The sequence below is a fragment of the Archocentrus centrarchus genome, chromosome 11 (assembly GCF_007364275.1).
Source record: "Archocentrus centrarchus isolate MPI-CPG fArcCen1 chromosome 11, fArcCen1, whole genome shotgun sequence".
NCBI classification, from domain to species: Eukaryota; Metazoa; Chordata; class Actinopteri; order Cichliformes; family Cichlidae; genus Archocentrus; species Archocentrus centrarchus.
Genome location: NC_044356.1, coordinates 33728181 through 33753339, shown reverse-complemented (window position 1 = coordinate 33753339; position 25159 = coordinate 33728181). Strand labels below are relative to the sequence as shown.

At 42.5% G+C, this 25159-nt stretch overlaps 1 protein-coding gene across 2 annotated transcripts in view; it reads left to right on the top strand.

Annotated features, from left to right (window-relative positions):
• npr1a (natriuretic peptide receptor 1a) overlaps window positions 1-21527 on the top strand; it is a 41933-nt gene extending 20406 nt beyond the window's left edge. The window contains exons 6-22 of one of the 2 annotated variants that reach the window (XM_030741919.1): window positions 2177-2271; window positions 2996-3152; window positions 4680-4764; window positions 6877-6997; window positions 7856-7930; window positions 8020-8097; window positions 8321-8425; window positions 9359-9430; window positions 9621-9780; window positions 9866-10021; window positions 13435-13603; window positions 14146-14292; window positions 14377-14500; window positions 14670-14738; window positions 14818-14992; window positions 16627-16725; window positions 21214-21527. In XM_030741919.1, the coding sequence (XP_030597779.1) occupies window positions 2177-2271; window positions 2996-3152; window positions 4680-4764; window positions 6877-6997; window positions 7856-7930; window positions 8020-8097; window positions 8321-8425; window positions 9359-9430; window positions 9621-9780; window positions 9866-10021; window positions 13435-13603; window positions 14146-14292; window positions 14377-14500; window positions 14670-14738; window positions 14818-14992; window positions 16627-16725; window positions 21214-21359 (2033 nt within the window). In that variant the 3' untranslated portion in view covers window positions 21360-21527. The remainder of the gene's footprint in view (window positions 1-2176; window positions 2272-2995; window positions 3153-4679; window positions 4765-6876; window positions 6998-7855; window positions 7931-8019; window positions 8098-8320; window positions 8426-9358; window positions 9431-9620; window positions 9781-9865; window positions 10022-13434; window positions 13604-14145; window positions 14293-14376; window positions 14501-14669; window positions 14739-14817; window positions 14993-16626; window positions 16726-21213) is intronic. The other variant, XM_030741921.1, reaches the window with a different exon arrangement.
• The last annotated feature ends 3632 nt before the right edge of the window (window positions 21528-25159 follow it).

Below are 25159 nucleotides of genomic sequence, written 5' to 3'. Positions count from 1 at the left end.
TATAATTCAAACCAGGAACAGACTCAGGACTGGGACACTCAGGTCCGGTGAGGTACACCCAATGTCATCTGGATGTGTTTCTTCAGTGTGTATCTGAGTGTGCTGATGGTGCTGATAAACAGGCTGCTCTGTCTGCTCTTTATTAGATTGAACTGCTTTTATCCACAACACACGCTGAAACACAGTCAGCAGCCATCAATCACTGGGCATGTGCGTCAGAGGTGTGTGAGATGGTGGATTGGGGGTACGAGAGAGGTGGGAGGAGGGAAGGAGAGATGGATGGATGGTAGTAAACAAGTCTAATAGATAAAACAAGGGCATATTTCCAACAGTAGAAATGAATGTATACTGCTCAAAAAATATAACACTTTGAAAACACATCAGATCTCAATAGGGAAAAAAAAAAGTTCTCCACGGTTTCTCCATAACCTTTCACGTCTCTCACATGCGCAGGGTGAACCTGCTCTTATCTGTGTAAAGGACTGGGCGCCAGTGGTGGACCTGCCAATTCTGGTATTCTGTGGCAAATGCCAGCTGGGCTTCATGGTGCCGGGCAGTGAGCATAGGGCCCACTAGAAGACATCGGGCCCTCAGGCCACCCTCATGAAGTCTGTTTTGATTGTTTGGTCAGGGACAGTCACACCAGTGACCTGCTGGAGGTCATTTTTAGGTCATGTTTATATACCACTCTGCATTTAATCTTTAGTTGTTATTAATCTCTGGATCTCTTCCAGAGCATTTCTTATGTCCATTCTCCCTCCCTGGAAAAAAGTTGACAAATGTATTCACAATGCTACAATGCTGCTTAGTATTGTTATAAATATGGTGGCGTACCACATGGCTGTGTATGAGGAACTCTGCTTTTTTAAAACTCATGTTGGAATTTAGTGACTTTCTGCATTATTTCAATTAAATATCAGTTTATATACAGATGATATTTATGTTCCCATGCTGGTGGGTTTCTCCCCTGTTAGAAACACACCAGCAGTTTTCCAGCACAAACTTCCAGCTGGTGGATCCAGCCTTCCAGAGGCTGATGGAGGCTTTAAAAGCCTAAAAGTCCAAAATCAGAACAGTTAGGTCTCTGAAATAATCCCTTATTTGTCCATACATGCTGACAGAACAGTGGGACAGTGCAGCTTTGTGCCATAATCAGGCTGCAGTAATCAGTGATTACTGTGCTGACTCAGTGAAAAGCAGAAAACCTGACAGGTTTTGTTGAATAAAAGTTGGTCAGTCAGGTTATTCTTTTAGACCCCTCCCTCCTTCATTTCAGGAATAGCTTGTTTATTTCCTGTCTTAATGAAGTCTGCTGTGACAGAAACATGGTGCCTCCATTACTCTGATATTCGTCAGGAAGAAAACAAGTTCCTGTTTCATTGATTTGATTCTGTAGATTGAAGGTGAACCAGAGTTTAAATCCTGCAGTCTGTAGAGCTAAATGCAATTTAATTGGCTGAGAGACTTTACTTCACTAGAGATGAGACAGAAGTGAAGACCAGGCTGAGCCGCAATTCAATGTGCAGATTGATTTCTAAACAAATACCTACATTTATACATATTTATACAGGCATAGCAGAAAGAGACAGATGTTTGACAGACTGAGGAGTTTGCTTCAAACAATCAACATCTGTGAGGGTTTTTTTTTTCCTGTAAACAAACTGGTGCAATCTGTCATAATCATAATTTTTTTATTATTCATGTTGTTGAGAAATCTGAGGAGACAGAAGAGTGTTTTTCCCTTTTTAATTGTTTGTTTGGTTGTAGCATATTTCCATGTTGGGGCATTACACCTCCACACACGTCACATTGCAGTTCACATCCATGTTTGTCCAAGCTTGACCTTTGACCTTTTGGTTGTGAGAATATAAGACTTCCATCGTTCAGGGTGCTAATAAAATATGTCAAATAAAAAAATCTGAATGAGAAAGAAAATATTTCTCAGAAGGTGGTAAAAAAGATTAATGTGACCTCATGTCAGTTCAAAGTACGCCCCAGTGTGTTTGGGCTTTTGTCATTTTCTTGGACTTTAATCAACAAAAACTAAAACTATGTTGGTTCAGAGAAATATTTCCCCATCACTGCAAAGAAAACACTCACAAATAACAGAAAGAAGTGAACAAATGTTCTCTGAGATCCACAAGTAGATAAAAGCTGCTCTGTGGCGTCTCTGCAGGCGTGATGGGCCCCGTGGAGATGGACGAGTCTGGGGACAGACAGATGGACTTTGCTGTGTGGGACATGACAGATGTCGAGTCTGGAGAGTTTCAGGTAAGACTTGTGATGTCATCACTGTGATGTAACACCTGAGAAGTAAGTTAAAGGCTGGAGGTCTACTGCAAAACTGGCTGATATAACATTCAGTGTCTTGGGGGGGGGGGGGGGGGGGGGGGGGGGGGGGGGGCATAAAGTTACATACATATAATCACCAGCACGCTGTTATGTAAACTGTTTACTCCCAAACTAACATCTGTATCATACAGATGCACCTCCCAGACTTAACAGCAGCTTAGAAATGACAAGTTTCTGCCTGCTGCTGCAAGTTTGTTTGATTTGAAAATGGTGGGAATAGCAAATCTAAGCGTCCTGCGGAAAATATAGCAATTTTCATTGTAATTACTGCAGTTATATATAACTGGAACACTACAACTATACAGTAAACATCTGCTAACATTTAAATGTTTATTAAAAGATCCTGTGATGATATATTAACCCTGAAACTCAGCTATTTCCAGTGAAGTTGGGAACAAATCAAATACCAACTGAAACTTTTTTGTTAACCCTTTTGTGAGCTGATGGAAACCTTTAATTAACAGTCAGGTCAATATTTGGATAATTATAATAATAAACCCTTCTCTATTTTTTAAGATCTTTTATGTAAAACCTGACAGAGTATCAAACCATTCAGAAGTAAGTGAGGTGTGTGTGTGTGTGTGTGTGTGTGTGTGTGTGTGTGTGTGTGTGTGTGTGTGTGTGTGTGTGTGTGTTTTCTCAGGTGGTGTGTATGTATAACAGCAGCATAAAGCAGCTTGTCCTGCAAAATGGTCTAAGCTTCTATTGGCCCAGAGGATCGCCGCCCCCAGACATCCCTGAGTGTGGCTTCAAGAATGACAGTCCAGCCTGTCTCACACGTATGAACACACAGCTACAGAGTACAGAACTAATTTCACAAAGGATGTCACAAGAATCAAAATACTTTAAATACCCTGGTTTTCCAAAATTCTGAAAATGTGCTTATAGGCGGTGTATGTGCTGAGGCTGTAATTCTTCCAGAACTGCCTTGTTTGCTCCACCATGACATATTCATAAGAAAACACACCTTTTCCTTCACTGTTTTCAATTTTTTTTCTACATTGTAATCCAAGCTGCGTTCCTTCATCCAAGCTATGAAGGAACACACAAGGAATCATGTAGTAAACTTGAAAATGTTAAACCAAAATATGTTTTAGATTTTAGAGTCTGAAATTTTTTGGATAGACTGACCTTCAAGTAATGATGGGCTGTCGTTTTTCTTTACTTAGTTGAGTAAAGTTCTTGCCTTATAACTCTCTTCACAACACAACTGATGGTCTCAAACACATTAAGAGGGCAAGAATTTCAAGAAATTAACTCTTGATGAGGCACAGCCGTTAACTGAAAACCATTCCAGGTGACCACCTCAAAAAGCTGACTGAGAAAATGCCAAGTTGTGCAAAGACGTCATCTAAGCAAGAGGTGCCTACTTTGAAGAATCTAAAATATAAAATATGTTCTGATTTGTTTAACACTTTTTCATTTCCTAAATAATTCCGTAGGCATTTCTTCATAGTTTGGATGACTTTAGTATTAATCTACAATGCAGACAATTTTTAAATAATGAAAAACCACTGAATGAGAAGGTGTGTTCAAACTTTTGACTGGTACAGTACATGGCATGATTATTTTGTTTTGCTATTGAGAATGGTGTTATTCTACCAGTACTGGTACTGACAGATGCATTTCTGGACTGTGGTATACATAAACTGCAGAACACTGGCTGACAGAACAATAGTCTAAAAACTCCACATTTTGAACATAAGTCTTTTGGCCATTTTTGGAGCCAGTAGTGACCATATTTGGAAGGAAGGTTGGAATGCTGTTATCAGCTAGTGCTATCAAGGTGCCTCCACAGACTGTGTGGGAGCATCACACACATACACACACACACGAAGATATCTACTAATCAGTGCTTAGTAGAATCCACATAAAATGCAACAATTTCACTCAGCAAAACTGGAGCTCAGCTTTCTTGGACAGTATGTTAGTCCAGTGAAGCACACAGCAGCCATATTATTGGTCAGATAATTGCATTAAAAATGCTCCATAAGGCTCCAGCAGCTAGCAGTTAGCTGAGGTTAGGCCTAGCAGTCAGCTAGCAGCTACATCCGCCTGTGTCGCCATCCATCAGTCAAAGGGGCCACACCCATAATAATCCAAACTTTAAGCCTTAATCCAATTTAGGCAGATGAGTTATGTGAAAGAATGGTTTTAACACATCTGAGCACAAACTGACCTGATCACTTCTTTACTTAGTGTCAGACTGATATAAATACAATCTGAGTCTGAACCCTTGAACCCTTTAAAAGAGCTCAAACAGGTCCTCATAACGTATGGAAACAGTTTAGGACACTCATGGATTTTCTTCCCATCTCACTTTTCAGGTACGGTTACTATGCATCAGATGGTTGCAATGGTGATTTGCTTTGTCTTTGTCATCATCGTTACTGTCACCGTCTTCATCTACAGGTGAGACATTCACATTTATATCTCCTGCACTTGTGCAGACCTCCTAATGTTCTGTGATGAAAATTAGGCCTCACAGAGATGTATGAGGAGACTTTGTAGCGGTCCAAGCTCTCGCTCTGTTTTATTTCTCTTCCCTCCTCTCACACATCTCCTCTCTCTCCTTTTGTAGAGACAGCGAGGCCCAGAATGAATAATGAAGGATGGATATATGTCTGTGTATGTTCTCAGTCATCTAGGTCATGGTAGTCTCTGACACTTGAAAAAAGGCGACTGGACTTCTTCAAGTTTCAGAAGAGGTTTCACCTCTCTTCTGAAAGGCTTCTTCAGTTCTAGTCACCTTTTTTCAAGCTCCTGAGACAAGGATGGATAAAGATCAAAACCCATAAACCCAGCTCTGACTATTGTTGCTTTTCCCTTCTAATAAAAAACAGTGACTGTGTTCACATGCACAAAATGTCAATATGTAGGTTATTCTACTGAAGTAAAAATTAACATTAAATATGATGAATATCTATATTTATCTGAATTAAAAATATTTTAAAAAATAAATGCAACTTATTTGAAACTCTCTTGGTCCTGCATTATCTGTGGGTATATTTTGTTTTATCTTCTTTTGTGTTTTTGAACACTGATTCTTGGATTTTTTTTTTTGTTGTTGTTGTTCAAATTCTTATTGAGTTCTCCATTTTTTTTTATCATAAATAAAAGAAAAAATAAACAAAAATAGTACACAAGACAGAAGAAACTTAGACCAAATCAATGCAAATACACAGATACAAGGATACAGCAAGTGCATGTAGCATCCTTCCCTGTATGATCAAAATCACAAACCAGAAACATGCCGGCCCAGCACCAGCTCCCATTGAAATCATAAAACAATACATGCTGCAGATCAGGACCAACAAAGACAAGTTGGGTAGAGAAATCCCAATCCTACTTCAACAAAGAAAGCCCTCATATATTTACATTTTGAGTAATTAAAAATTTAACTATTCAAGACATAAAACCAACATAAATAAAAATTGGTCCAAAAGACATTTTCTCCATTTATGAAATTCAGAAACTGACTTTTTACAGTTATGGAGGTTTGCTATCATCAATTCAAAGGAAGACTTCTCAGTCATCAGTCTGATCTGGCTGAGCTTTTCCTTACTCCTTAAGTATAACCTGTTAGGGCCAGAATAAATGCTGGTTTAGACACTTTAGGGAAGCATCATCTATCCCCTGAAAGGCAAAGTTGAACTGAATCAGTCGACGAAGACAATGCTTTACCAAGAGTCCTTATTACTTTTCAACTTTTAGTCCCTCTTCCAGATTAGCCATTTTATAAAAGGCAGAGCCCAAGCGAGCATTTCTAAGCATCTTAATCCAACACTGCGTCAGAGATTGTGATCACTGGTTTGTTTTATATTATCTCATTTGTGTAGTTCCCTTGTGTATTAGTTTCCTAGTTCTGATCTATTGTTTATATTGTTTCATGTATTGTTTCCCCTCTAGGATACTTTTCTAGTTTTCTAGCGGCCTTAAAGTTTAGTTCTTCCTCTGTGTGTCTGCCTTCCTGTATCAAGTCTGTGTTCTTGTCTCCACTGTTTTAGTCTTTGGCTCTTGTCCTCTGTGTTTAGTTTTACTTCCTTGTCTCATCTCCTGTGATTATGTTCGGCTGTGCTCCCCACCTGTTGTCTGTTCCTTCATTATCCCTCCATGTATTTATTGTCTCAGTCATCTCCTCGTCTCTTGTCAGAGTCTTGTTGTTGTGGTCGTGTTCCGTGCTCCTAGTGTCCTCTAGCTACCTCTCACAGTTTAGGTTTTCTTTAGTTTAGTTACCTGCCTTGGTTTGTTTGTATTGTCAGCCAAAATAAACAAACAGTGGACAGTGTCTTCTGATTGTTTGGACAATGAAATCTTAACATGCAGATCTGAGCTGCTGCTCAGTCAGACCGAAGCTGTGTTACCTCGTGTAGATCTCTGTATAGCTCACTCAGCACTTCCCTGTTCATCCTTTCTCTCTCTTTCCTTTTCCTTTGTATTTCGACACACATACACACACCATCTTCACTCACACACACACACACACACACACTCACTCACTCTGTCTTCCTGTCTGTTGAACAGGAAGCTGAAGCTGGAGAGTGAGCTGGTAGCTCAGCTGTGGAGAGTTTCCTGGGATGATGTCCAGATGAGCAACCTGGAAAAAGTCCTGAGGAGAACTTGCAGCAGACTCACCATGTCTCTGGTAACACACCTGTTATTATACTGCAAACAGATACCTGTCTGTGATTAGACAGAATAGATGAGAGGCCTTTTGTACCTGATGCTGAAATGCATCAGACAACCATCTGTTTTCATCTGCCACAATATTATCATTTTATTCATTGTTTAAAAATATATCTGTAAACGATGACTAGCAGATGGAACAGAAGGCCTTGAACCATATTTCCATTTTTCTGGAAATCCCAGCTACACCGGAAGCCCTTGGGGACTCGGTCAGCAGACTGACTGATTAGTTCAGTTTGAATGGATTCATTATTCTATATTCTTTGTTTAATGTTTAATATATTTGTGCAGATAAATGGAAATCATCTCCTTCAAACCATAAACCGGTTCTCTTGTTTATATGAGAAGTTAATCAGTGCATATTTATGCTAATGCTTATTATTTATAAGTGTGTCTACTGTGATGCTCATTAGCAGTTGATACGTTTGTTATTGCTAAATTTTTAGATTTATTGGGCTGAATGGTAAACACCCACTTATCTTACCTCTGTGTGGTACTCCTGTATATTCAGGACTCATGTACATTGTATATAGTGTTATTATTAGTAGTATTAAGGTTAATCTTGTTTGTTGATTTTATATATATTTATATTCTTTTCTTAATAGTGTGAATTATTATATTTTTACTTATATTTATAATAACTGCGGCTGCTGTTACACCCAAATTTCCCCTGTGTGGGACAATAAAGGCTGTTTCTTCTTCTTCTTCTTCTCAAATTCTTCATCTGACTAAACTTGTTGGATTCTGTTAGAAACAAGCTGAGTGTCTCCAGTGGAAACTGAAATAAGATGTTTCCAATGTTTGTGCTTGTGTGCAGAAAGGATCAAATTATGGTTCTCTGATGACCATGGAGGGAAACTTTCAGATCTACACTAAAACCGGATACTACAAGGTCTGGCAGACCCTGACAGTCCGATCACATGTTTCTGTAACAAGATGATGTCAGTAAAGTAGTAATCCCGCTGATTGTGTGTCCTGCAGGGAAACTTGGCAGCTATCAAATACATCAACAAGAAACGCATCGAGCTGACCCGGAAGGTTCTGTTTGAACTAAAGCATGTAAGAACTCCCTCACTTCATGTGCCTGATAATCTACCAACTAACCTTCCCACTAACCTACCTTGGAAGTTTAGCATCTTCCTTGTAGGATGTTGAAGTTTTGTATTTGAACCAAAGTAACTTATAGCCTAACTACTGACAGAGTTACTTACCCAGCTATCAATGGACCATCCTTCTTGCTGATACCTATAGTGACAAACTTGCCTACCTTGCCTTTTCGTAGATGAGAGATGTTCAGAATGAACACCTGACACGTTTCATTGGCGCCTGCATCGATCCACCAAACATGTGCATCATCACAGAGTACTGTCCCAGGGGCAGCCTTCAGGTAAGTCACACTCAGCTCTTGACCTGTGAGCCCAGTATACCCAGTATCAGCTGAAAATAGATCAACAATAACTGTTTGCTGATGTTCAGTAACTCTTTAGCAACCCTTTATAGCCTAGTACTAAATCCTCACACTACTTTATATACCACCCTGGCTGCTCCAGTCTGCATACCAAAGTATCCTTGGGCAAGATACTGAGCACTAAGTTGCTCCTGATGCATTCATTGGAGTGTGGATGTCTACTTAGATGTAGAAGGTGCTCATGTAGAGCAGAAAAGCGCTATATACATCCATTTACCATTTACTTGTCCAATTCCTCCCAATTAGATTAACACAACTCACTGTATACAAACTCTGCCAGATCAAAGAAGTGGAGCTACCTGCTGTGGCAACCACTTGTGAATAAGCTTTTATTGTGCCTAAATGATGCAGTAGTTTCTACAGTAAGGAGGCAGCAGTGCATCCATCTTCTGTTCCTTTATACATCATATTTTTTCATATATGAGATGTTTTTTTATCTCTCTCCTCTCAGTTACAGTTATCTGTCAGCACTGTAGCATAGCAACCCCCAAGCACAGTAACCTAGCAACATGCAAAGGTTGATGTGGGCTGCGTGGGGTTTGGATTGTTGTCAAATGACCGCTGAGTTATTTTGTGCTCTGAGATGAGGATGATGCTTTAAGTACAGTGAGGAGAATGAATCTCTGGAGACTGAAAGAAGAAATTCAGCCTAAGCTGCTGCATACAGATGGTCACAAGGAAAGAAACCTTTATTCTGCTGGGTGATTCAGTATGCAGTATACAATTTTAACAATGCACAGAAATATCCTCACAGAAATGTCCCTGTAGAGCAGAAGTGTCCCGAGTTTCTGGGAATGTCAGTGAGGTCCTCACATGTAGTGAATGACCAACATGTGTGTAATTGTTCTTCAGGACCTGATGGAGAGTGACAGCATCACTCTGGACTGGATGTTCAGATACTCTCTCATCAATGACATTGTCAAGGTAACAACCTGTCTCTCTGGCTTGGGGTAGGGATACAGAAAACACCTGTAAATCAAAAAGTACGGGTGAGGTCTGACATCTATGGTTACTTGTGTTTTGATTCCATTTTTATTTTTATCCAGAGACCTTCAAATGGTCCAAGATCAGTCTAAACATTTTACCAGAGTCAGCTGTGTTTGTTTGCCTCCAGGGGATGGTGTTTCTCCACAACAGTGTCATTGTCTCCCATGGTAACCTAAAATCATCCAACTGTGTGGTGGACAGCCGCTTTGTCCTGAAAATCACCGACTACGGCCTGCAGAGTCTCAGGACCAGCAGCTGCCCCGAGGACACACATGCTTACTATGCACGTATGTATGGAGGCTGACGTTTTACCTTGACAAGTAATTTTAAGGATGTTTTTATCACTGATATCAGTCATTGATCACCTGGCAGGTAAGCTGTGGACAGCTCCAGAACTGCTGAGGATAGACTGTCCTCCCCCCTGTGGGACACAGAAGGGGGATGTGTACAGCTTTGGGGTGATCCTGCAGGAGGTGGCTCTGCTCAGAGGAGTCTTCTACCTCGACTCACACTCCCTCTCTCCTAAAGGTGAATGTGCGTTTTACAGCGTAAAGCCTCGTTTAAATGAGAACGTTTTCAGGTGGAAATGGTAAAATTTTAGCCTTTCATTTACAAGACAATGGCGTTTCAAGTCCCTGAAAATGGGTCCCAGAGTGATGGGACTGTACCGTGGGTACTATAACGTTTTCAACGTCTTGTGTTTCCCTGTGAAAGTCAGTTGTTTTTAAAATGTTTCCATCTGAACACGTTAGTTTTTGAAAACAAAAACAGAAAAACAATACCTTTTCCACTGGATCGTTATGGATCATATGGATCAGGGTTTAGATTTGTGTGTGTGTGTGTGTGTGTGTGTGTGTGTGTGTGTGTGTGTGTGTGTGTGTGTGTGTGTGTGTGTGTGTGTGTGTGTGTGTGTGTGAGTTTTATTTACATTCCTGACATCTTGTTCTTTGTTTCAGTGATTCTAGGTGAACACTGCTGTGTAGACTGTGAACAGTTAGTGGTTTTGTGGGTCTCTGTAGTCATGTTTCTATCAGCTGATATGTTGCATTTTTCTTCATCTACTGTCTTTATACCCACTCATTGTCACTCCTCTTCCTCCTCCATGTTCACACACTCTGCTGTGATTATAAACGTGTTGTGCACTGAGAACCTACAGTGGAACGCAATGTTTCATCAGCTGATCTATGAAAACTGCAGTATCATACCTTCCCTCAAACAGTACCTGTTCAAATTTCACACAGCTGTGCTGGCAAAGACTGATAAATGCTCTGTGTGACATGATTAAAAAAAACAAAAAAAAAAGTTTTGTTGATAAGTTGAGTCATCATTCAAGTATTGAGCCAAAGCAAGTGATTAAAAGCTGTAAAACAACTTCCACTAAGAGCTGTAAACTCAGGCCAAGTGTCCAATTTTGAGTCCTCTATATCTCACAAAGGCAACGAATCTGGATCCAGAAATTCCTGGATCCAAGTAAGGATCATTTCATGGAAACAGAATGAACTTTGATCCAAAGCTTTCTGAGCAAACTCAACCAGTCTCATTGAGGATAAAGCTACTTTAATAGTTTATAAGATCTGATCCTGAGTTTGGAGCTTCTGTAGGTTCCTTTATCAGCTGATTTCTGACAGATTTACTTCAGTGATCAGGTTTGTGTGACAGGATCAGTGGGTGGATGATGCCCTCCAGTGACCAGTGGGTGTTACAGCAGTCATTTCTGGAGAATCTTTAAGTTGACTGCAATCTTCAATCTACTGACATCTAGTGGTGAGATTTTACACTCCATAAATTTAAATCTCAACCATTAAAGAAGAGAAACTCAAACATCTGCAGACGTGATTCAAAGTCTGACTTTAAAGTGAATGAATTAAGCAGAGTTTCAGCTTCAGTCGGCGCTGTGGTGATTTCACAGAAATACGAGCCGAAGCAGCTCAAACACATGGAAGTGAAAACGACTGAAGGAAGAAGACAGGAGCGTGAAAAACAAATGCTGCAGTGAGATTTGATCAGTCAGCACAGCAGCCTGATCAGTGTTTAATCAATGTGCAATAATAATTTAACAGCACAAACACACCACTCTATGACTGCGCTCACACTGAACTCATTTGCTGTGTGTTTGGATTTTATTGACATGACATCATCTCAGCTTTTATGGGTTTTATTTTTCTGTGAACTCAGATGTTCCAGCAGACATTAGAGCAGTTTTGTTCCTCAAACTGTGACATTTTTAAATTTATCTTCCACATTTCAATAAAAAACTTTTTAATTTTCTTCTTAATGCCCCGTGCCCCGCCCCCAGTGGTGGGACATAACGAAGTACAAATATGGAATTACTGTACTGAAGTAGAGTTTTTAGGGATCTGCACTTTACTTGATTATTTTTCTGACAGCTTTTACTCCCTACAGTTTAACACAATATATCTGTACATTCTAATCCTTACATTTTCAAAACAGGCTTGTTACTTTAGGTTTAACACATGTGAGTGGTTGTTGCACCGTCTAACAAACTGATTGAACCCAACTGGAGGAAGCAATGACACATAAAAGACAGTTCTACTGATGTATCCATCAGTGGTGCTTATCATACAAGAAGAGATGAAAGAGGCAAAAACATAAATTTATAGTGCTGTACTCAGGGGTTAAAGTGGGCTGGAATGAGAGCAGATGTCCATAAGTTGTGGTCGTGGTACTTCAGCATCTATTTAGCACTACGGAAGAGGAGCGAGCATAAAGGGAGTAACGTTTTTTTAAGTGGTAGAATCATTGCACTTGAAATTACCTATCTGCTCAGCAAAAATCTGCAAACACACACCATTTGTGCACAGTGTGTCACACAGTGTGTCTGCAAGCTAAAGGTCCAGATGCTGTATTTTCCAGAAAGAGAGAAAAATTCCCTCAGAGATGCAAAAAGATGGAAGAAAAAGGATAGAAGAGGAAGAAGGTCGCTGACTTCTCTGTGACATTTGATAAACTGGACATTTAAAGGTTACATGTAATGTCCTCATTAATTTTGGAGGTTTTAAACAGATGTTTGATCCGTACATGACAGATTGTTGAATTATGGTCTTCATGGTGTGAAACATCCTGCAAAACAAACTGAAGTATGTGAACTTTGTGTTATTTAAAGGATGGATGAAAATACAGGCGGTTTAGTGTTAAAGTGGTTAGTTTACAGTTAAGTTTACAGTGATGCACTATGGTGGATTGGTGCTGGGCTGCTGTGGTGTTCATGGTCAGTATAACAGGGTAACAGACCTCGATTTAAGTTTAAGCTGATGATGCTGATTAGATTCACTCACTGAATTCCATCTTTGTGCTGTCTAGGAGTTGGAAATCAGCCATGATAGCTCATGTACCATGGTTATCTCACAGCTCGTTGATTTCAGTTGTGTAAATCCACAAAGAGCAGCACAGGCCAGCTGATTACAGCCTGAACATAATCAAACTAACCTGGAGCTCACAATAGAAATTAATGTGGCTTATTTCTAAGTGATCCGCTACACTGTACCACAACTGATCTTAGGGTTTCCCCCTTAACTCCTAACTATATTTCCCTGTTTAGGTGTGGAGGCAAAATCTCCCTTCATCAGTGTAGGGATCAGTAAATAGAGGTAGTTTGTTCCCTTTGTTTTACTCTGCTTGTGCTCTACATAACACATGTTCAAGCAAGGTACATTCATTAGGATTAGAATTTAAGTTTAAATACGTGCATGTATTAATATTGTTTTATTATATAATTAATCATTTAGTTTGGTTAGCTTTGCACAAAATAGCTGGTAGAAATGTCCTCCAAAGAGCTCCTTCTTACTTTCATACTTTGAGTACATTTCAGAGCCTGTGCTTTTTCATTTTTACTTGAATAAAGATGTTGAATCAGTACTCAGCTTTTTTTTAAAAAAGTATCTGTTACTTCTGTTTACGTGCTGTACTTTTGTCACACACAGAGATCATCCAGGCGGTGATTTGTGGCGGCGTGCCCCCCCTCCGCCCTTCCCTCTGCTTCCACAGTCACAGCGAAGAGCTCGGTGTCATGATGCAGCGCTGCTGGAGTGAAGACCCGAGCGAGCGGCCTGAGTTCAACACCATTAAGATCCTGCTCATGAAGCAGAACAGGTGAGGGAGAGAGGCAACAGACTGGTATTTACTCTGGGACATTTCTGTATAGTGGTCTGTTTAATGCTGGAGTAGGATACACACAAATAACCTCTGACCATGCTGAAAGTGATCTGCTCTGTTCTCACCTGTACAAACCTGTAATTCAGCCAGTTGAGAGTACACTGACCAATCACAGATCAAGTGAGCAGAGTATGAGAGGTGCTTATCTGAGGATGTTCGCGTATGAAACGTACACACGTTCATCAGGTGTGAGGTGCTTAGATAATGGAAAGGTGTTGATTTCACCAAAAGTAAATATATGATTTTCATCTTTCAAACAATTGTGGCTGTTTTGCTTTGCAACTCTAGCAGAGAGAGCCCCCTGTGGATGAACCGAGTAACATCAACCAGCAAAGAAACAAATATTCAAACAGTATTTCTCATTCACTAAAATATAGGCTAATGTGAGAAACGTGGAAAACCCGTCAGTCACAAAACAGACATACAAAAGCTAAACACCTGTCTGTACATCTATCTATCCCCACGTCTGTCTGTTTCAGAGGATATGGCTCTAACATCCTGGACAACCTGCTGTCCCGGATGGAGCAGTATGCCAACAACTTGGAGGAGCTAGTGGAGGAACGAACACAGGCCTATCATGAGGAGAAGAGGAAGGCGGAGGCCCTATTGTACCAGATACTGCCACAGTAAATATTCTGCAGTATTACTGTTATGAATACATCACTGAATACTGAGTACTGCAGTTCTCTAACATCCTATTTGTGTGACAGTTCTGTAGCAGAGCAGCTAAAGCGAGGAGAGACGGTTCAGGCCGAGGCGTTCGACTCTGTCACCATCTACTTCAGCGACATTGTTGGCTTCACCGCCCTGTCAGCAGAGAGCACGCCACTGCAGGTCGGTACAAATCGGAAGGACCCAAAGGGAAGCCATCTGTATATTCACAACAGAACCTGCAAACACAAGGCTGCCATCTGCTGGTTTGACCTGTTACTATAACACATTTCTGATTGTTTTTATGTGAAACTCCAGATTCACCTTCTGCGTCTGTATTTTCCTCCTGCAGGTTGTGACATTGCTAAATGACCTTTACACCTGCTTTGATGCCATCATCGACAACTTTGATGTATACAAGGTAAAATGTGCTAAGCTGGGCTAATCTAAGCTAATTCCCCATGTGTGGTTCAGATCAGTTTACAGTTTCTACCCCTCAGGTAGAAACCATCGGTGATGCCTACATGGTGGTCTCAGGTCTGCCTGTCAGGAACGGTAAACTCCATGGTCGGGAGGTCGCCCGCATGTCCCTTGCTCTGCTGGAAGCTGTCAAGAGCTTCAGGATCCGACACCGACCCGTTCAGCAGCTACGCCTCCGAATTGGCATCCACAGTGGTACTACATATACTCAGTGGCGGTCCTAGCCTGTTTGGCGCCCTGGGCGAGCATCCCCGCCGGCGCCCCCCCCCCCCCCCCCCCCCCCCCCCCCCACACACACACACACACACACACACACACACACACACACACACAATAGCGATCGCCGCACTACTACACTTGGGGGGGTAATGAGCGACTGCTGTGTGGTGTATGTAGCTTTCTGCCATGGTCTGACAGACAGGCTTTAACAGAAGGTCCCCCCACCATCACAGGCACACTCAGAATTTCTTTTAAATTTTTATTTGAAAAAACATGGAAGAAACTGAAATATTACACAGCTTCTGCTTACCTTTATCTTTGCTTGTTTCTCCTCTTCTTCTTTTCTCTTTTTCCTAAACTGTGCACCTGATGGCTTTGACCTTTTCCTTTCCATCTGCCACAATTCGCCACCACCACCGCCCATCCCCAGGGTTGTCAGATCTGACTGACAGTTGCCAGCCCAACACAACAAAACCTCCACTGAAACTCATGTTAATAGCACCAGGTGTGATATATATTTAAATATACAAGCTTTGGGTAACTTGTTAAAATTTTGGCTGCTTTTCACCATATTTGGTAGGTTTTTAGGAAGTTTTTATTGTAAAATTATATATCTATATAATTTTATAATTATATAGAAATATCTATATAATATTCCACCCCAATGTGTTCACAAGCTGCCCAATCTGGCAACACTGCGCCATCCACCAACATTTGTCCAAACTGTCTAGATTCGTATTTGTGTTATTTTTTTTATCAGGATTCGGGTTCACACAAATACTGTGATTTAATGACCATATTTACAGTATTATAAATGAAATTGGCTTTGTGTTCTATCAGTTGTGTGCATCTAATTTTATTAGACGCACAGATTCATTCTGTGGAACATGGGAGGAAAAAAAAAAAAAAAGAGTCAGTTTTGCATATCTCGCAAAAGTTTTGCGAGATCCTGAGTTACTTTTGCGAGATCTCGCAAAACTTTTCAATATTAGGACATACACTTCGCGTTAATCTTGATATGGCAGTGTCCGTGAGGATGAAAGGTTTGGCGAGAGACTGCCAGCAAAAGTCGCCTTTATTTATAATTCAGCGGTTACTGTTGGCTGTAACCAGGCCCAAACTGTACAGGCATGAATGAATGAACCCGGCTGACAGTCTCACTCTCACGCCATCACTGCTTCACTCGACTCGCACCCCAGGCTGAAAGGAGAAGGGGGCGGGGCAGCGCTGTGTGTGTGACGATCGAGTGAAGCAGTGACAGCGAGACAGAGAGAGAATCCCCCGCCTGCCCTTTTTCTTCTGTTACAACCTGTCTGACCATGGCAGAAAGCTACATGCAATACACAGCAAGCAGAGGGCGCCCATTATCCCACAAGTGGAGCAGTGCGGTAGGCGTTGCTGAGGCGATCGCAATGCGTTGGGGGGAGGGGGGCGGTCATGCCGCCCTAGATGAAATGCCGCCCTGGGCGGCTGCCCATGTCGCCCATATCAGAAACCGCCACTGCATATACTACATCAACGAGGACTACAGAACACCACAATAATATGAGTTCTATCATTACACGACAGTAAGAGGACAGTGCAGACTGAATGTTGGTCTGTGTGCTCAGGTCCAGTGTGTGCCGGTGTGGTTGGGTTGAAGATGCCGAGGTACTGTCTGTTTGGAGACACGGTCAACACAGCATCACGCATGGAGTCCACCGGGGAAGGTAAGACCTGCTTCCTGCTGACTAATCACACAACTGTGTCCACTGGGATAGTTCTAATCAGATTAGAGCCAGAGGCAACTACGTTATAACTGTCTTTAGTTTAGTTTCACCAACTCGGACGTTAATGAAAGACAAACATCAGTTAATGTCAGTTCCAGGAATGTTGTTCACGAATGAGCCGGGTCTGGAGCCGATTCATGCAGGCAGGGGCGGGACTTTATTTTGATGGGCACACCGTGCGGCCAGTCACATGCAAAGACAAATTAGGATCGTACCATTATGTGAAAAAAGCAAGACAGAAGGCAGAGGGTGGTGGTACAGGCCAGGTACACAGAGCAACGCATGGATGGGAAATCAGATTTAAATACAAGTGAACTCTGTTTACTTGTTTACTCTGGTTATTGTGGTTACATGTTCTATTGTTCATTTAAAATTTAGATTAAAATGTTAGGGTCGCAAATTACCACCATATTGTAGAGAAGGGTTTTGTGCTTCGCAGTAATCCTGGAGGCATTTGGTCCCTACTAGGGTCTCCCACGGCAAGTTGGTCCTGGGTGAGGGGCCAGACTAAGAACGATCCAGATGACCCACATGGAAAAAGGACCAAGGGGTCAATTTATCTTGCCCAGGATAGGGTTACCGGGGCCCTGCCCTGGAACCAGGCCTGAAGAGGGTAATCAAGGCAGATCTCCTGGTGGCCGGGGCTTATCCCCTGAGGACTGGTCGGGTGCAGCCCAAAGAAGAGGCATGGGCTCACCTTCCAGTAGACCCACGATCCGCTGGAGGCATCTGAGTGCAAGAGCCCCGGCTACTGACGCTGACTTTTGGGACATGGAACGTCACCTCTCTGGTAGGGAAGGAGCCTGACCTAGTGCATGAGGTTGACAGGGACCAGCTAGATATAGTCGGGCTCACCTCAGCACCCAGCCTGGGCTCTTGAACTGGTCTCCTAGAGAGGGGCTGGACTCTGTTCCATTTCTAGAGTTGTCCTTGATGAGAGATAGCAGGCTGGGGTAGGTATCCTTGTATCCACTCGGCTTGCTGCCTGCACGTTGGAGCTTTCACCAGTGGATGAGAGGGTTGCTTCCCTGCCCCTTCGGGCCATGGAATGGGTCCTGACTGTCATTTGCGCTTATGTACCAAATGACAGTTCAGAGTACCCAGCCTTCTTGATGTTGCTGGGTGGGTTGCTCAAGGGTGCTTCATCTGGTGACTCCATCATCCAACTGGGAGACTTCAACACTCATGTTGGCAATGACAGTGAGACCTGGAGAAGTCTGATTGAGAGGAACAGCCTGCTTGATCTGAACTTGAGTGGTGTTCTGTTATTGGACTTCTGTCCATAATGAACACTATATTCAAATGTAAGTATGTCCATCATCATCATCAGATCTGCGGCCAGCTGTCAAGTGATCACCACCTGATGGTGAGTTGGATCAGGAGGTGGTGGTGGATGCTGGATGATGGACACCTGAGGTGAAAGGAGCCATCAACCTCTCAAGTTTGGTTAGCCTGTAGGACTTTGGAGGTAACTGATGGATTCTGGCAGGCCTAGCAGTACATGGCTAGTGCAGTGTCTGAAGCAAACACTGTGGTGTGGGAGGAGTTTGGTGAGGCCATGGAAAAAGTCTTTCCTTTGCAGAATTTGGGGACAAGAGGGACAATTTTCCCATCACTGGGGCCGCGGTCACTGGGGTATTTCAACAACTCCTAGGTGGCAGGGCTCCTGGGGTGGTTGAGGTTCATCTTGAGTTCCTGAAGGCCATCTTGTTGTAGGGCCATCTTGATTGACATGCGTCTGTAATGTCAAGGCACCACATGCTTCTGCAATGTCAAGTGGGTCAGTGCCACTGAACTGGCAGACCAGCATGGTGGTGCCTATATTCAATAAGGGGGACCAGACTGTGTGCTCCAACTATCAGGGGGATCACACTCCTCAGCCTTCCCAGGAAGGTCTTTGCCAGGGTGCTGGAAATGAGAGTTCATCCATTAGTTAAACCTTGGATTCAAGAGGAATAATGTGATTTTCATCCTAATGGTGAAACAGTGGACCAGCTCTTTATCCGCGAGGATAATCAAGCATTTGTGGGAGTTTGCTCATCCAGTCTACATGTGTTTTGTGTACTTGGAGAAGGCATTCAGCTCTGTTCCACAAGGTATCCTGTGGGGGTTGCTGCAAGAGTATGGGTGTCTGGCCCTTTGTTACAGACCATTCAATGCCTGTACAACTTCAGCGCAAGCTTGGTCCACATTGCCGCAATAAGTTGGACTCATTTCCAATGGGTGTTGAACTCTTTGTCACTGACTCTGTTCATAATTTTTACGGACATAATTTCTAGGCATAGCTAAGTGGCAGATGGCTTCCACCTTGCCACAGAAGCTCATCTCTGCTTTTTACGGATGATATGGTAAATGGACTAGTTCTTAAATAGTGCTTTTCTACTCTACTCTGAGCACTCAAAGTGCTTTATACAACATGCCTCATTCACCCATTTATACGAGCACTTCCTTCTACAGCTAAGTGTTTTCTATCTAACATTCACACACCTTCATACTCCAACGGTTGCTTTGGAGAGCAACTCAGGGTTCAGTATCTTGCCCAGGGATACTTTGGCACACAGACTGGAGTAGTCAGGAATCAAACCACCAACCTTCTGATTAGTGGGTGACTTGCTTTACCTCCTGAGCTACAGCCACCCCAATATGGTCCTTTTGGCTTCATCAGGTAATGCCCTCCAGCTCACACTGGAGCATTTCATATGAAAATTAGCACCTCTAAGTCTGAGGCCATGGTTCTCAGCCAGAAAAGGGTGGAGTGCTCACTCTTCACACACTGTTTCACTGACTTTACTATAAGAGCAATTTGACCCCCACCCTCTCCCCCCTTCACCCCTTAACAAATCCACCCACTCAATGATACTTTTGTTTGTGGAAGGCTATAAAGTTGGACATTTTTCACAGATCCCTATGGGGACTGACCCACTACTGGAGCCTCTCTGGTTGACATTAGAGGAACTGCAGCTTTTGGCACTTTAATTCACCTGTAGGGCTGCACTGATTTGTCGACATAATCGATGACGTCGGCTACAAAAATTAGTCGACGTGGAAGGGCGGTGCGGTGGTTAGCACTGCTGCCTCGCAGTTAGAATACCATCTGGAAGGCCTGGGTTTGATTCCAGGCTCCTCCCTCTGTGTGGAGTTTGCATGTTCTCCCCGTGTCTGCGTGGGTTTTCTCCGGGTACACTGGTTTCCTCCCACAGTCCAAAGACATGCCCTTACTGGGGTTAGGTTAAGTGGAAACTCTAAATTGCCCATAGGTGTGAATGTGAGTGTGGATGTTGTCTGTCTCTCTGTGTTCGCCCTGCGACAGGCTGGCGACCTGTACAGGGTGTACCCTGCCTCTCGCCCTATGTCAGCTGGCATAGGCTCCAGCCGACCCTGAACCGGATAAGCGGAGATGGATGGATGGAATTTTAATTTTAATGTCGACGCCTCATATTCTAAAACCACGTATGTGATTTTGTAACTGCAATACACTACAGGAAGATATGGGGCAGTATTGCCTCCATTGTCTGCCAATAACAACAATACCAATGAAAAAGAACATAACATGAACAACATAACGATGGTGGAACAGAGAGGAGGGTGGAGAAAATGAAAGAAAATGGAGACAGACTGTCAAAGGTGTGGGAACATTTCACAGAAAACAAAAATAAAGCTGAATGCAGACTGTGCAAAGCAGAGCTTTCCTTCCACGGCAGCATCACTGCAATGCTCAGCGCTTAAAACGCCAGCACCCTGGAGCTGTGACGTCAGCTCTGGATGGGTACGTTAGTCTGTCGTAGATACCTGTTAATGTTTGTACAGTAATGTTTCTGTTAGTTTACCTGTCGGAAACAATGTTAGCTAACGAGTGAAGGAGAGCAGCTACATTGTCTGCTATTTTTTTCTCGCATTAATATTAGTGTTCATTCTGAATAGTAAACCTCTTCATGAACTGAATCGTCTGTAAACTTTTCAGTTTTGCATGAAAAAATCTTTCTGATTTAATTTGAAGCCTTATTTGAACCTTTGGAAAGAGGCCATTTTTATTTATATTATATATATATTATATTTTCATTTAAAAATAAAAATTCAGTTCGCTTTGATATGCACTGTTTATTTAATATTAATTGTGGTGGTCACATTAATGTTAAAAACACATTTGATTAGTTTCAAACTCGTATTTTAATGGGTCATTATTTTAATTGAGAAGAGACAAAGAGGTGATATTAACAGGTGGGAACACTTGAACAGGTGAGGTAAGATTGAAATAATTGTTGACTAATCGATAAAATAACTGACAGATTATTCGACTAACAAAATAATCTTAGTTGCAGGTCTATTCACCTTTTTGTCACACTGTAGCCGTAATGAATCTTTTTAACTCCTGTTCATCCCATTGGTCCAGTCACGTGTGATGTCTTGTGTGATGTCGTGTCTCTGCAGCTCTGAAGATTCATGTGTCGGAGGCAACTCGTCAGGTCCTGCAGGAGTTCAGCTGCTTCCAGCTGCAGCTCAGAGGAGAGATTGAGGTGAAGGGGAAAGGACGCATGAGAACGTACTGGCTGCTGGGAGAGAACAACACTAATTGATGGAACAGGTGGAAATCAGAAGCCCGCATTTCTCCTCTTACTGCCTGACTTGACAGGACATTGTTTAAAATGACAGATTACAGACTGAGTGAACTGGTTTCACCAAAAACTGTAGCCGAAACCACAGTCAAATATTTCACTGTAAAATAAATTAATCATGCAGAAAGAAGTGGTGTAAATACAAAATAAACTGTGTTTGTTACCTATGTGTCTTTCTTGTGAATAAATCTATTATGGAAACTCTGAGATCAACAACTCCCTCAGGGAGCACCAGCTCCTGCAGACCATCACATAGTGATATTAGAACACACACCATCTCTCTCTCTCAGCACTCTTCATCTCTCCCCATCCCTTCCTTTTTGCCCTGCTTTGCTGCTTTTAGAGCCTGTCTTCACAAAGCTTCTGAACTGGAACTTAGAATTATGGATCTGGTCAGCTGGTCTCTCAACGCCGTTTGATCAAATTTTCACCATGAGGAGTTTGGGGAAAGGAGAACCCTCTTCCCTCTTATCCAATCGACATTCCCGGCTGGCTACGTTATGGATTCCTGTGGGGGTGGTAGATGACGTGCCTGGCTGGACTGTCGATGGAGGACACACACATTTGGCTTACTGACACTAGGATTTCTCCGAATTGGACCTGGAGATACCTGGCTTGTCGTTACAATTCGGGAAGTCTGGGCCTTGGTAAGGCTGCTTAAGACGGGAATGCAGAAAGGTTCAGACTCAGTATATCTGGAGCTGATTCGGAGGGATTAGATCTTGGAGATGTATCTGTTTCTGCACGGCGAAGGAGCGAACCAAAAAGATTCAGAGGATTGGATTTTTTTGCTACTGAGAGGTGCCAAAAAGACTAAAGGCTGTCAACAAATTAATCAGTACGGCCTGTACCAAGACAATTTGTAGAATCAGAAATTTGGCTCCCTGACGGCCTTCGGATTGCTGTTATCTCATTTATCTCCTGGATGTTATGTAAATAGATGCTCTACGCCCCCGCTGTCCTGTTTTCCCTAGACCAAGCTGCTGATGAACATTCCAGCTCTTTTCAGGAACTGTTTAGCTGAGCAGGAAGTTTGAGTCAGCCCCACAGTAGCCTGACACCCCCCCACACACTCGCCTCTGCAGGCTTCCATCCCTGCCCCTTCCCACTCTAATGCTCCCACGCTATATGCTATATGTGCTTACTATGCAGAGGTTTTTTTCAACCTCATATGGTGCCCCCCACTGGGCAAAATATGAGTTGTTTTTTTTTCCTCACCTGTCCTATTGTTTCACTTTGTTTCCCTGTTATCTCTTAAATGGCAGCGCCTCTGACAGCAGCAACGCCACAAAACACTTATCTCTTGCTTGTCTCTGTCTTTGGATGGGTGTTCTGAAACACTCATCATATGTTTTGACATGTAACAACAATAATTTGGACCTAAATTGATTCTAAATTCTAAATTTATGTACAGCACTTTGGTCAACTGTTCTGTTAAATGTGCTGTTTAAATAAGCTTGACTTGACCATGGTACTGAGTATTATCAGCATCAAGTCAAGTACACTGCTGCTCAAACATTTTGGTTCACTTAGAAATGTTTCTATTTTGTAAAGAAAAACGTTTTGTTACATTTTAAATCATCCATCCATTCAATTTCTTCCAGTTGTCGGAGGCCGGGTCATGGAGGCAGCAGCCTAAGCAGAGAAACCCAGATATCCCTCCTCCAGCTTATCCAGGGGAACACCGAGGTGTTGTTATCAAGTGGTCTGGGAGCATGCACAATGCGTGCATTTTTGCTAATTCAAAGATATTATTTCAAGACTGGTAAAATCCCTGCACTGGAAAAGCAGATAGTGGTAGATACATGCTCTCATCCCTCTTCATTTTGCTTACCCTCACCTGGATGGTACTGGTGGTATGGTGAGAATCATGTTTTTTGAGTTTTCCAGTGCCTTTAATACCATCCAACCACCATCATTCCACGACCAGGATAAAAACCCCATAGTTTCTCCTGAACCTGAAGTTTGAGTAATGGACAAACTCTCCTTTCAAGCACCTTGGGTACCCATTAGCTGCCTCCGAAGTTGCCGATCTGCTGATACGATTACAAAATCGAACATCGACCTGTGAGCCAGGGTGTCCTGGTGCCATGTGCACTTATGGACATTCTTATGTTCAAACATGGTGTTCCTTATGGACAAACTGTCATCTGGACAGAAGTCCAATAACAGAACACCACTTAAGTTGAGATTAGGTGGCTGTTCATCCCAATCACACCCCTCCAGGCCTCACTGGCATTTCCCACGTGAGCATTGAAATCTCCCAGAAGGGTGCACCGGATGGCGCACCCTTGAGCACCCTGCCCAGCAGCTCCAAGATGGCTGGGTACTCTGTACTGTCATTTGGCACATAAGCGCAAACAACAGTCAGGACCTGTTCCCTGGCCCAGAGCTGAATCCATGTGTTGACTATATCTAGCCAGTACCTCTCAACCTCATGTAATGGCTCAGGCTCCTTCCCCAGAGGTGACATTGCATGTCCCAAAAGCCAGTCTTGATAGCCAGGGATTGGTCCACCAGGGCCTCTGCCTTGGCTGCTGCCCTCACACACACACTGCACCTGACCCTAAGATGCCTCCTTTAAGTGGTGGGCCTACAGGAGGGTGGGCCTATGCCTTTTCTTTTGGCTGTGCCTGGCCAGGCCCCATGGGCTAAGGTCACAAGGTGTTCTCCCTTGATTGCCCTCCCCGGCCCTGGCACCAAGGTGAGACCCTGGTAACCCTATCTTTGGCAGGGTAAACTGTTCCCTTGGTCTTTTTTATATATAGATCATCTAAATTGCTCTTCGTCTGGCCGCTCATCCAGGACCAGTTTGCCTTGGGAGACCTTTAATACCCAGACTGTTCCTTTGATCTTTCCTTCATGAAATTAATCACAAATGTAAATGACCAGAAATGAACTAGGGAATCAATTATTTTCAATTGAACATCTGTGAAGGTTTACAGAAGCCCATTTTCATCAGCTCTTTTCCATTTTTTCAAATACCACATAGTGTTTCCTAATGACAAAGCTAATCAATCATTATAAAACCTTTTTTATGTTCCATGAAAATCAAAGAAGCAGTAAATCTGGTTTTTCAACTGTGTGGACCATCAGCCTGTGTGAATTTGACTGGAAGGTCCAAAGATTACATCTATACAGTTCTATCAAATGAAAGCATTTCCAAAGAAGTGAAAGTTTTTTATTCTTGTGTGCACTGCTTCCTTCACAGAACTGAGCAAACTGACCAGAATATAGGAAGAGAAGTTTGAGACCATCTTTGACCAAGAAGACATCGGAGAAAAACAGAGGCAGCTTTATTTGATTGTACCTGTCTGAGCAAGACTGTGCTGCACTGTGAAGGGAGAACTACCAGTCAATCTTTGAATTTTCTGTCCATTTGTTTAGAATAGAGCTTATTTCTTAGAACAAATATACTCTGACAAATTTCAGAAGGAATTTATCTTTGGGGTGGACATTTTTAGACCCTAAAGCTTCATGCACACTATGAAGCAAAGTTTTAACCTGCAGTGTTCTGTCCAAAAGGTGAACAGCTCCAGCGTTCCACCAGGAGAACCTCAGCTGTTCAACTTTTAGACACAGCATTAAAGTGATTTTTTTTTACCAAATCTGAAATATTTTTAACTTGCCCAGATGCATATTAACCTTTACTCACCTGGTGTGAAATCTCACCAGTTTGCATCTTGTACCATGATAATTAAATAGGCACAAAAATAATTCTCAGTACAATAGCTTTTAGCTTTGCTGACATTATCAGTGAT